At 37.7% G+C, this 11,253-nt stretch overlaps 3 protein-coding genes across 5 annotated transcripts; 2 read left to right on the top strand and 1 right to left on the bottom strand.

The window, feature by feature from the left end:
- Positions 1-1,021: 1,021 nt before the first annotated feature.
- Positions 1,022-4,625, top strand: psenen (presenilin enhancer, gamma-secretase subunit). The gene is made up of 4 exons (XM_068324653.1): positions 1,022-1,114; positions 1,742-1,817; positions 2,037-2,141; positions 3,545-4,625. The coding sequence occupies exons 2-4, from the start codon at positions 1,757-1,759 to the stop codon at positions 3,682-3,684; spliced, it is 306 nt and encodes a 101-aa protein (XP_068180754.1). The 5' UTR covers positions 1,022-1,114; positions 1,742-1,756; the 3' UTR covers positions 3,685-4,625.
- Positions 4,626-4,751: 126 nt separating this feature from the next.
- On the top strand, positions 4,752-6,545 carry hspb6 (heat shock protein, alpha-crystallin-related, b6). Of its 2 annotated transcripts, XM_068324652.1 has the most exons (4): positions 4,752-5,292; positions 5,375-5,532; positions 5,867-5,989; positions 6,081-6,544. In XM_068324652.1, the coding sequence occupies exons 2-4, from the start codon at positions 5,377-5,379 to the stop codon at positions 6,243-6,245; spliced, it is 444 nt and encodes a 147-aa protein (XP_068180753.1). In that variant the 5' UTR covers positions 4,752-5,292; positions 5,375-5,376; the 3' UTR covers positions 6,246-6,544. The 2 variants fall into 2 exon arrangements, with proteins under 2 accessions (XP_068180753.1, XP_068180752.1); XM_068324651.1 differs by having other exon boundaries at positions 4,752-5,532; positions 6,081-6,545.
- proser3 (proline and serine rich 3) lies at positions 6,542-11,191 on the bottom strand. Of its 2 annotated transcripts, none has more exons than XM_068324645.1 (13): positions 10,799-11,191; positions 10,568-10,676; positions 10,178-10,452; positions 9,890-10,035; positions 9,645-9,748; positions 9,006-9,091; positions 8,792-8,925; positions 8,401-8,639; positions 7,807-8,294; positions 7,566-7,734; positions 7,127-7,295; positions 6,822-6,903; positions 6,542-6,660 (listed from the first exon to the last, which is right to left on the bottom strand). In XM_068324645.1, exons 1-13 carry the CDS (start codon positions 10,807-10,809, stop codon positions 6,594-6,596), a joined length of 2,079 nt encoding a protein of 692 aa, XP_068180746.1. In that variant the 5' UTR covers positions 10,810-11,191; the 3' UTR covers positions 6,542-6,593. The 2 variants fall into 2 exon arrangements, with proteins under 2 accessions (XP_068180746.1, XP_068180747.1); XM_068324646.1 differs by having other exon boundaries at positions 8,813-8,925.
- Between the last annotated feature and the right edge of the window lie 62 nt (positions 11,192-11,253).

Below are 11,253 nucleotides of genomic sequence, written 5' to 3'. Positions count from 1 at the left end.
ATTACCTTCTCCCACTTTGCCTCTGTTGAATCAGTGTATACTCTTCATATATCTTAATAAATCCACTCCTTCATTTTCTGTGTGGTGTGCATGGGGGTTGAATGGCTGCTGACTTTTGAATGTGAGGCCAGCTCATCATACACTTCCATCCATCCGTCTTCTGGACCGCTTTATCTGCTGTCGCGAGTTGCGGAGAGCTGGAGCCTATCCCAGCTGGTTTAGGGTGTGAGGCAGGGGAAATTCCGGGCACGACGCCGGTGCACCAAGGAGCCACTCAGAGACGGACAAACAGGCACGCACACACTCAAACCTACGGGCAATTTGGAACCGGCCAGTTAACCTGAAGCGCATGTTTTTGGAGGTGGTAGGAAATCAGCTTTTTAAATTGAAATTTAAATTATGTAACTGCATTTGTTTTGGATAAATGGCAGAGGAAAATGCATTAGAAAATAATAAGTAATTTAAAAACGTTAAAAGAGGCAATTCAAAGAGGTGGAATAAGTAGAAAAGTATACCTCAGGAATCAAACATAATTCACTTTTGTACAATTAGGTTAAATAACCTTATCCTATTTAATTGAAATGTTAGTGGATAAACTGGCACATGAATAATTAAAAGAGTGATGAATAATAGATAACTGGAGTTTAGGCAAAATCTATTTCTCACTAGGAGCTTGATTTTATGTCACCATAAATGAGTAGTTTTTGTTTCGAGCCTAAACCTTTTTTCAGGATCCGAAACGCCACTGTGGGGGCAAAACTTTATTTAATTCAAAAACAGCGAGTATAGAACATACAATAAACTGGCAAACAACGTAAAGCTCTTCAGAACTTGACAAGAATTAGGGTTTTTTTTCTATGTGTGACAAGATATATAAAGACTAGCGTCGAAGAAAGTTGATGACTGTTGTTTGCTGAAAATGAACACGGATGGACTTCGTCAGTTCGTAGTTTTGTCCACGAGGTGGCAGTAAGTAGTAAAGGCAGTCACCATGACAACAAAAAGACATACGAAGAAGATCGTGCTTCCGAAGAAGAAGTAGGAAATGGTCGATGCATTTCCTGTTAAGTAGCTTTCAGTCCGTCCGTCGACATTTTTGGCTTGAAAATAACTGGTAAATGTTGGTATTATTGTTCAGCATTATAAACGTTTAGCGACATAGCAAGTCGTCAGGAATCTACAGACTTACAGATATAATTGATTTTGTACCAGCCAGACAAAGCTAATGTTAATAAACTGCTAAGCTATCACATTGACAAAGGTAGCCTAAGGTGTTTTATGTAGAGTAATGGATGGATGGACAGAGTAGACTATTGATTCCAGTCTGAGAAATTCTGTGTCAGAGCAGAATACCAACAGACAAATAATTTTGAATATAGAACACTTTTGTCAAATGTAGGACAGATATGCACAGTTGTACGACAATGCAACTATTCAAGATGTAAGAATAGCAGCATATATGAAAACAACAGTTAAAGTACATGAAAAAAGTAGTTTAAACAGCCTGTGTATTATTGCATGGTGCCAGTTAAAGTTGGAGTTATCCTGGTCATGTGCTTTGGAGTCATGACAATTCAAACCAAGCCAGCAAACACTAGTGACATACCTCATTGCCTATATCTTGTACAATTTTTATAGGAGTTGCATAAGTTATGTTCAGTCATTTATATTAATGTTACAATGTGTTTGATTTACTTTCTTAAAAATTTATTTTTCTTTTTTTTGTGTTTGTTTTTGACAGCACCATAAAATCACAATGAACCTGGAACGACTACCCAATGAGGAAAAACTTGGCCTTTGCAGAAAGTATTATTTAGGTGAGGGTGTTTAAGAATCAATTAATACAAAATGATTGTTATAATTTATCTTGACATTTCAGACTTGACTTGAAAATTGTTTGTTAACAAGTATTAGTACCTGTCTCAAAAGTTGTATACTGAAGTGAATGGTCTTGTTCTTTTGCTGCCATGTTGGTGACAAAATTTATTTCACGTACTGCAACTATTAATGATTGTGGGTGTTTTCATATTTACCAGGTGGATTTGTGTTTCTCCCATTTCTGTGGCTGGTAAATGTTGTATGGTTTTTTCAAGAGGCCTTTGTTAAGCCAGCCTACACCGAGCAGCTCCAGATCAAATCTTGTGAGTATCATTGGATTACGTCATAAAGAGTCACTTGAGCAGTATATTTTATTTGTGTGTGTGCACAATAATTAAAGTACAATTTTGAGACACATCGCTATTATGCTGTTTTATACACCGCTAAGTGAAGAGTTGTATACTGAAGCATTAAAAAGTTTCTAAAAATATGTTACGTCACATTACATTTTTTCAATTATTCCAAAACTGCATAGTTAACACCAGAGTTCTTGGAAATCATTGCTACATTACATTATTTTGGATAATAATTCAAATATAATTCCCCAAAAAGGTAACACTTTATTTTAAGATACACCTATTCACCATTAAGTAGTTGCTTATTAACATGCAAATTAGTAACATATTGGCTCTTAATTTGTCATTATTAAGTACTTATTAATGCCTTGTTCTGCATGGCCTTATTAAACAACCAGTAAGCTATTAACTAAGAGTCTTCCCTCAATAACCTCAGAATTCTTGCTTATTAGTATTAAGTAAGGAAGTTGTTGTATATAAATTACGATCTCAATATGCTTTGCTTAGTATGGACTTAATAAGGTTGTAGTACCCCAGGAATAGTTATTCTCCCTTAATACCACTTAATGAACATAACAAAATTACAAATATTAAGTGTCCAAATAACTCTAAATTAAGTCTTTGTTACTTAGAATATGTTCCCCATACTAAAGTGACATCTTGATCATTAGTAATTCACTAATAGTTGAACACTTATTAACCAACACATGTTCCCTAATCTAAAGTTGCCTCCTTTTCACAATTAGTTAATATGTTATAGCACATAACTACTGCAATAAAGAAGTGATGGGTTACATCTTTGAAAAATGGATCTATCTATACAGTAGGTTCCCTCTCATTCAGTGGTAGAATAACAAAGACAGCACAAGTACAAATACCTCATTTATTAGACCACTTACTGGTTGTTTAATAAGGCCATGCAGAACAAGGCATTAATAAGTACTTAATAATGACAAATTAAGGGCCAATATGTTACTAATTTGCATGTTAATAAGCAACTAATTAATGGTGAATAGGTGTACCTTAAAATAAAGTGTTACCGCTGGAGCTGATACAATAATTTAATTTTTTTAATTTGCTGAAGAAGAACAATCCTTGATTTCATCCCAAAATGGAAAAATTAATTTTACCATCACTCACTCACACACACAGACAGACACACACACACACACACACACACACACACACACACACACACACACACCACAAAAGAGACGGAGGAGTGATGGGCAGCCATTACTGCCATTTACAAGCCTAAATTTCCAGAATAAAATTTAAGTGAATGTTTGAGTATGATTTTTGTCTCTACGTGTTTGACTATTGTTATAATGTCAAATAATTATACTGCATCTTGTGTGTTTTTCATCTAGATGTGAAGCGGTCAGCACTGGGTTTGTTGTTGTGGGTAGCAGTACTCACCACCTGGATTACTATTTACCAGCACTTCAGAGCAGAGTGGGGGGAGGTGGGAGATTACCTCTCCTTTACAATTCCCCTTGGTATTCCTTGATTTTTTTATATGTATAAATATATGACCAATCTGAAAATAGTTGTTGATCCACAAACAGTTAACCAAAGAATTTTCCTTCCTCAATGACAGTGAAGCCGTTTTAATTTTCCTCATCTTTGCAACTAAATGTAATGTCTTACTCAAATAGAATATGTCATCATTGGATAAAAGCTGTAATATTGAGGAAGTAATGTTTTTGCTTGCCAAGGCGTTTCGGAAAGTTCTTTGGTTTCTAAGTCTCGTATAGTTAACAATATTATCTGTTATGACCATTTAACAGTATGATTCGGCATATTCCAGGATAATGAACTACAGGTTTTTCCTCACCTTGACTTATTAAAGGTTGCTCATGTCTAATTGTGTTCAGGAAACGATTTTTACTCAATGTATGAAAGACAAACTTTAAAAAAAAATTGTATGTAATTTGTCCAAGTTGCAATGTTTTTTGTCAGTGTGCTATATTTCCCATGAGGATTCAGATTGTAATTATATGTAGGAATATCATTCAGCTGCAGGAATGTATTAATCTATGTGGACTTGTTTTGTGACTCATGTGTGAGTTATTTTAAGCTACATATTTTCTAATGTTTTGCATTGTGAGAGGTCTTTTCAAGTCTGGAAAAACACTGGCGCCTGTTGTGAAACCCAATAACTTCATCCCTCAAAGTGTGTGCACTTCCCCATCATCCTATGTGAATCATTATATAATCAGAGCAAGTTTTAGTCAGGCATAACTGGCAGGAGGAACATCACCATTTGAACTGATGAATTTATGATTTGTTATATAGTATAGTTGTTATCAATACTTTTCACAATACATGTGTCACTCAGTTATGCAAGCTGTTGGAAGTAAAGAATCTGGAAATTGAGTTTTGTATTAGGTTGTGTTGGAGGAAGGATATGAAACCATCTACAGTAAATACAGCTTTTCTTAATAACTATGATGATTACTTTTCGATGAAGGTTGTGTTCTTGAAACTCACCTGTCTTATAGAGTTGAATAACTTTCACAATTACTTCTGCTGCTTTGTCTGGGTAAATACTGTGATTAGTGAATGATGGGGGTGGGATGGGGGGTTATTTGGCTCCACGTGCTCTGACACGTGTTGTGGTCTGTCCACATCAGCTCAGGAGGGTCAACAACAACGTCTTTTAAACTTATTTTTGGATAGAACACGGATATGCCAGCCGACCTTTAAACACGCACTTCGTAACAGGTCGTTCCTCTCTGAGCCATCATCGCTAGAAATAAACCGGAGGCGGCAATATCGGTAATTGCTAAGACGATAATTGTCATAAATCCGCAACAGCTGCATTACAGCTCAAACAATACAGCAGATCCCATATAGCTGCCTAAATACCCAAGGGTAGACATTAGGCCAGAACACAGGCACGGGGCCCATTGTGGATTCCCGAGTCATTATGCAACTCCAGTATAAAACACGCACCGTGACACTGGCGCGTCAAACAGCGGGAGGCTGCAGACTGACTGGCGCAGCAGCTCATCAGCTCTCATTGCAGGACATCAACCCAGCGGGGAGCCCAGGCAGCTAAAAAAGGGTTGTCCACAACCAGTGTCCACACTTATTTGGGCAGGGAATATAAGAGGTAGGTCGTGGTCAGTCAGACACACATCTAACCTCAACATCTTTCAAGACAACTCTGCTTAAACAAATTTTCTGATTATTAGGAATGGATTTTATTTTGCCACACACGCTGCCAGCCGGTGGAATCCCATGGGAGAAGGTTTTGCCACCTTTAATTCCTCGCCTGAACGAGATTTATGGACAATATCAGTGGTCCCCAAAATTACTAATTTCAGAGACTGATAATAGTAGCTCTGCAGAGGTAGGTCATTTATAGAACAGCAACGTAATTTAAAAATGTAAATCAGACAAGTCTGTTAACAGTTGTTTTGAGTCTGTATAACTGCATGAAAATACAAACTCCATCAGGTTTTTACAACGCTAACCTGATAATATTCTAATAATTCCTCATCTACATTCTCTATTTACTGAGATGCAGTTTAAAGCAAATATCTGCCAAGAACACTAAATCGATTTTCTCACTAAAAATGTATTGAGAATATCAATTAAGTGCAGTTTAGTTTTTCCTTTAATTTGCTGCACCCAAGTGTATTTAATTTCCAGATAATAAACAGTATTCCTGTTTGTGTTGGTAGGTGGACTGTCACAACGGTGGTTTTACAGTTAAAGTTGACGTGAAGGACTTCAACCCACAGGACTTGACAGTAAAAGTGGTAGGAGACTTTGTTGAAGTGCAAGGAAAGCATGAAGAAAAAAAGGTTTGTATTCTGGAAAAGGCATTGTTTTACCTCTTGGTTTATTGAAAATGGTTGTGATTGTAGCTGAACTTTCAATTGTCTCTCTTGTTAGAAGGCAGGTCCAGGGTTTACAACTCGACAGTTTAACCGCCGTTATCGAATCCCAAAGGGGGTACACACCATGGCTCTGGAGTCAGCAGTCTCTCCAGATGGCATCTTGATCATATCTGCACCGATGCTGCAAAATGAAACCTCAAGAATGCTGAACGGATCATAATACCAAACACAAAGGCACAAACAGAAATAACTGCTGGCACCTCCAGTTACAGTGACTCACCGTGTGACAGAACACTCGTTTGTTCTGTTTCTACTATTCCCTGCTCCGTGACATTTGTATATACTGCTCTGCTGTCACTCGTCAACATTAGCGTTATAACATGTAAGGATGCATTCTTGTAAATATTATGCTTTCACAGTTCAGACTGCTACTTCTTTGTGCAACTTTTGTAAAATGCTGTATTATAAGCACTGTAATCATGCAAACAGACATATCTTCAAACTCTTGTGTGGAAATATTTCTTGAAAAAAACTTTATTTCTTTCCAAATTAAAAACAAACAAATACATCAAGTGCTTCCCATCAGTGTGATTGGTTGCTTGTCCTGGAGTTCATTCAACAGAGAGTCGACTTCTCTAAAATAGAAAATAACAGATTATGTCTCTGGAATATTGGGAGTTACACAAATAACATTAAGTTAGAGAATAAGATTAAAAATAATACTGATATAATTCTTCAAAATGATGGCGCTTAATGAGGCCATTTGAGCAAATTCATGTATAGACTATTATTTTACCTGATCTGCTCCTTTACCCATGATCTCTGCTTACGAAGGACTTGCAACAAAGGGTCATCTTCAAATTCTTTTTCATCTGAATCTGGAAAGTAAAAAAAGATTAATCTGACAATACAATATTGGAAGTATGTTCATTAAGATCAAGCCTGGAAGGTACTTAGTAAATTGCTAAGAAATGCAGCTCCACATGCTAAAAGCAAGAACAATATACTAAGAATACTTTTGACCTACAGCCTTGTGGAATGTAAGGAGTGAAAGTAATTTAAAGGTCAGAATATACTCTCCACTATGAGCAGGAGGCTCACCATCAGCCTCTTGCAACAGCTGTGAAATGACCCCCATAGAGTTCTGTGCATCACACGCAGGAACTGAGGAGGGTAGTGGTGCAGAGCTGATGAAAGAAGAGGTTGACGAGATGGAGGCTCTTCGTGCAGGATAAGAATCTGCTGTAGCATTCAAAACCTCAGAAACTACCTATCAAGAACCCAAAACAGCATTCTGGTTAATGCAGCTTTGAAGTAACAACTACGACAAAGCAGATATCTGAATATCTGATATCAGAAAAAACAAACAAACACTTATTGTATTTGAGCAGCAGTAAACTAGAATATTTCAGTTAATCACATGTATTGCTGTGAGTTCCCCAAGTCAAAAATACAAACAGTATCCTTGTCTTCAGAAGGCACTCATATAAATGAAATGACATTAAGTTAATATTGTAGATCTGGTGGCAGGACTACTAACCTCTCTTAAGGCACTATGGACTGGAGAAGGGGGGGGTGCAGGCATACTTCCATCACTAGATTTCTCCTTGGCTCCTTTCTCTTGTTGCTGTTCCGCCTGCTGCAGGACCTTCTGACGATCTTTTTGAATAAAACCCGGGACAGCTGGTTTCCTGCTCCCAACAGTATGTCTGCAAAAAATTATGTTAAGTATTCAGATCATTTTGTACACTGTTTGCCCAGCACACATTTCCATACTTGACCTTTTGTGCTTTCTGAAGGACATGGTTGTTTTCTGCGCCAACTCGGTTTTCTTGACTTTGTCATTCTCAATTCTTGCAGAGTTTTCACAGTCACTTGGAACTCCAGATGAGACAGGTGGTGGGGATGGCAAATGTTCACGACAAGGCTCATTACTAGAGCTATTTCCTGAGTGTGCAGGAATCTGAAGTTTTTTATGGGCAGTTCTGACATGAGACTCATCAATATTTTGAGAAATGTTTTGCTGCCTGCCATCATGTGATGACTGAATGGGACACGGCAAAACATCACAGAGTAAATGCATGTGGGCAGGAACATGAGTCATAGCCTGTGTTTGAGAAACTGAAGAAGAGGAGACATGAAAATCAGGAAAGGGAGGAACACCTGACGATGGAGGGCATGATGGATGAGCTTCTATGGCTTCTGGGCAGGAATGAGAAATGTATGGATGAGCAGCTTTTTGTGAGGATTCAGGAGGCTGAGTGCTTTGCTGTTGATACAAATAACACATGACAGAGGTCATTTTAATTACCATGTATATTAAGAGTAGATGTTGAATACTTAAAATATATAATTACACATTCACACATTCTCACCTTGTAAAATTGCCTGTCACTTGTAGGATGGCTAAAGATGGGGCGCTGCCAGCGAAATGTGGGGCTATGAAAATTGGAGTGTTGCAGGGGCTGGGGCCGCTCCCTGGCCTGCTCCATTTTTCTCCTTAAACGCCACTGGAACAAGATGTCCTCTTCTGGGCGGGTCGGCGTCACCAGAGTAGGAATGACAAAGGGTTCTTGGAAGGAAATAGCTTGACCGGAGTATGAGCTGGAATTCACTATAATGATAATAAATGAACACAACATAGCAGCAGCATTTAAAGAATAAAAATAACAGTCATCATCTACAAGATGAATAAGGAAGGAACTTTGCACGTTTAATTTAAAAAATTTCAAATTCTGCTTCAAACACAAAGGTCGTATTATTTACCAGTAGTAAATTTTGACCTACTGGGAATCAAAGGTCTTCGCAGCGGTTCATCTACGCTGACTTGAGTAGAAAAATCTGAGCATCCCAGGCCGTCTGAGCTGACATGTATGGATTCGTCACTCTGAGTGCATTCACTGTCAGAGATATAGAAAAATTACTTACAATTGAAGGACTTAATTGACTTATCATGAATGCTACTAGCTGGACATTGTACTCTCTCAGCAGAAGCCTGTTAGCCTTTTCTTGAAGCTGTAGGGTCTCTGTGTCATCAACTTCACCCTGGGAGATATCTGACAGAATCTGAGGAAAAACAACAAACAAGTAATACATTTAATAAGCCACAATTTTGCCTGATATCACCGTCACAGTGAGGTTAAATTTACTTGGAAAAAGAAATAAACATTATTTGCAGCATTGAGCCTTATTTTGACAGCATTCATACAGAGGCTTCTTTAAAATTTTGTGAGGGTGATACATTTGACCCAAGCATCCTGACCAAGCCATATACGTAAAAAACATGGCTGTTTTTAATAAACAATGAATGTTCCAGATGAGCATGTGGTGTGGTGATAAAATGCAAATATTTATGAGCACATTTAATCATAATAAGGTGTCTCTGCTGCAGACTGTTCTTGAGGCATTCAAAGAATCCTTGTTAAACGAGGACAGGGTGCAGAATAAACCATCACAAAACTATATTCAAAGAACAAAAAAAAGAAAAATCTGAAATAGTATCTGGTGTTTTTGATATTGAAATATATAAGTATTTGTATATGCTATTTGTATTTACTATAGACAGACAATAAAAGGCAATGCTGTGGCTCATCCCCACAAATGTCATTAAAATACTCACATTAAAGGATTCTCTGTCTGGGGAAATAGATCCATCACATTCACGATCTCCAGGTGGACTGAAAACTGCAGGTCCATGCCCATCCTTTAAAGACTGAATTACATCTGTTCAGAGGAAGAGATCCCAATGTCTGGTTTAGCAAAAAAGGTCGATTTCCACATTGTTTGCAATTTACGAGCAAATAGTTTCTAATCATTCAAAAACATGCACCTAAAAAAACAAATAAATAAAATGCAACATTATACCTCCGTCTTTGGTTATAGTTTGTGTTGAAATGGGAGATGAGGGTAGAATCCACCAAAAAGGTAGCTGTGTTTCTCCAGTGGCAGAATCAATTTTTTGGCGATCCTCTCTACTCTGTGGTGGAGCATGGCGAAAACGTTCAACATACCTGGGAAGGAATGGTGACTGAATCAAACACTAACAAAAGCTTTACCATTGGCACTGTCAAGTTAATTCAGCCATATTACAACTTTTATTTAAAAAATAATGTATTACTCTGTAGTTAAGTGTAAATTGTGAGTAAATCATACTTAGACAGTAATGAAGATTGTTGAACTTCAAACTCAGATGAAGCTGTGGGTTTTCCAGCTCTTGAAGCCTGTTTGTTTGTGCTCATGTCACATGAGTTTGTGGTGCTGGCAGGAGAAGATCCACTCTCCGTGGAAGGCCAGGACTCTGTGAAACCAGGCTCTCCATCTGCAGAGGCAATTTGGTTGTGCTGCTTCTCTGTGAGCTGTTGGCTCTTGTGGCTCGCAGTGAGTGATTTGGGACAGGATTGCTGTTTTAAACGTACAGGACTCAAAGTCTGCAAAAGAACAAAGAAATCACAGACCTGTTTGTGATGACTTTAGGTAAGAAAAACCAAATTGGGGTGTGGATCATTATTTTTTCTGAGTCATTATTTTTTCTCCAAAGCATACAGTTTTTTTCTCTTTCTTTGACAGGGTTTTTTTATGGGATGGGTGATAGTGTGCTTTCTCCACTCTGGACGTTGTCTGGAAGGGATTCTGCCTTGTGAACAGAGGTCTGCTGTAAAAACAAACAAACAAACAAACAAACAAACCAAACAAACAAACACAGTAATAATGTTTGAGAAAAATGTTAACAATTATTCTTGGTAAGAAAAGTGGGATCTTTGGAGATCATCTTACCTGGATTTCATAACAACAAGCAAGTGACGGGTGATTTATTTATAGCAGACACATACAGTAGAGTAGATATATCCAGCATAGGTCTGCTATCCGTCTGGTCAAAAGTAATCCCGTTGAAAAATGATTGTAAGGGGATTTACATACCAGACCGACTGGGTTGCTTACATCAATACAACTCACAACGAATGAACACGCAGTCGACTTTGCATGTCCACAAACAAAAGTTACCATGGAATCTGTAGTTATGTACGTAAAATGAAACTATGTAGTTAAATTAAGCTACAATAGTGAGCATTCCGATTGTCTATTCATGCAATAATGCAATGTTTTATAATGACAGTATTATAAGGTTCCTCCTGTGATAAAGAACAAGATTCTCGACAGAACCAGAAGTGCTTCTTTAGTATTTTCATTTTTCAAGCAAACAGGCAGCCAATAGCGAGCGAGTATCATGT

The sequence above is a fragment of the Antennarius striatus genome, chromosome 9 (genome assembly GCF_040054535.1).
Source record: "Antennarius striatus isolate MH-2024 chromosome 9, ASM4005453v1, whole genome shotgun sequence".
In the NCBI taxonomy this organism is placed as follows: domain Eukaryota; kingdom Metazoa; phylum Chordata; class Actinopteri; order Lophiiformes; family Antennariidae; genus Antennarius; species Antennarius striatus.
The sequence above is the reverse complement of the archived record's forward strand: the minus strand, read 5'-3'. Positions and strand labels throughout refer to the sequence as shown.

Coding starts and splice junctions, on each gene's coding strand:
- psenen (XM_068324653.1), top strand. CDS start 1,757: ATGAACCTGGAACGACTACCCAATGAGGAAAAACTTGGCCTTTGCAGA. Junction 1,818..2,036: donor TTGCAGAAAGTATTATTTAG/GTGAGGGTGTTT, acceptor CATATTTACCAG/GTGGATTTGTGTTTCTCCCA. Junction 2,142..3,544: donor GCAGCTCCAGATCAAATCTT/GTGAGTATCATT, acceptor TTTTTCATCTAG/ATGTGAAGCGGTCAGCACTG.
- hspb6 (XM_068324651.1), top strand. CDS start 5,377: ATGGATTTTATTTTGCCACACACGCTGCCAGCCGGTGGAATCCCATGG. Junction 5,533..5,866: donor ATAATAGTAGCTCTGCAGAG/GTAGGTCATTTA, acceptor TTGTGTTGGTAG/GTGGACTGTCACAACGGTGG. Junction 5,990..6,080: donor GAAAGCATGAAGAAAAAAAG/GTTTGTATTCTG, acceptor CTCTCTTGTTAG/AAGGCAGGTCCAGGGTTTAC.
- proser3 (XM_068324645.1), bottom strand. Junction 7,296..7,565: donor TCCATAGTGCCTTAAGAGAG/GTTAGTAGTCCT, acceptor GGTTCTTGATAG/GTAGTTTCTGAGGTTTTGAA. Junction 6,661..6,821: donor TGGGTAAAGGAGCAGATCAG/GTAAAATAATAG, acceptor TTTCTATTTTAG/AGAAGTCGACTCTCTGTTGA.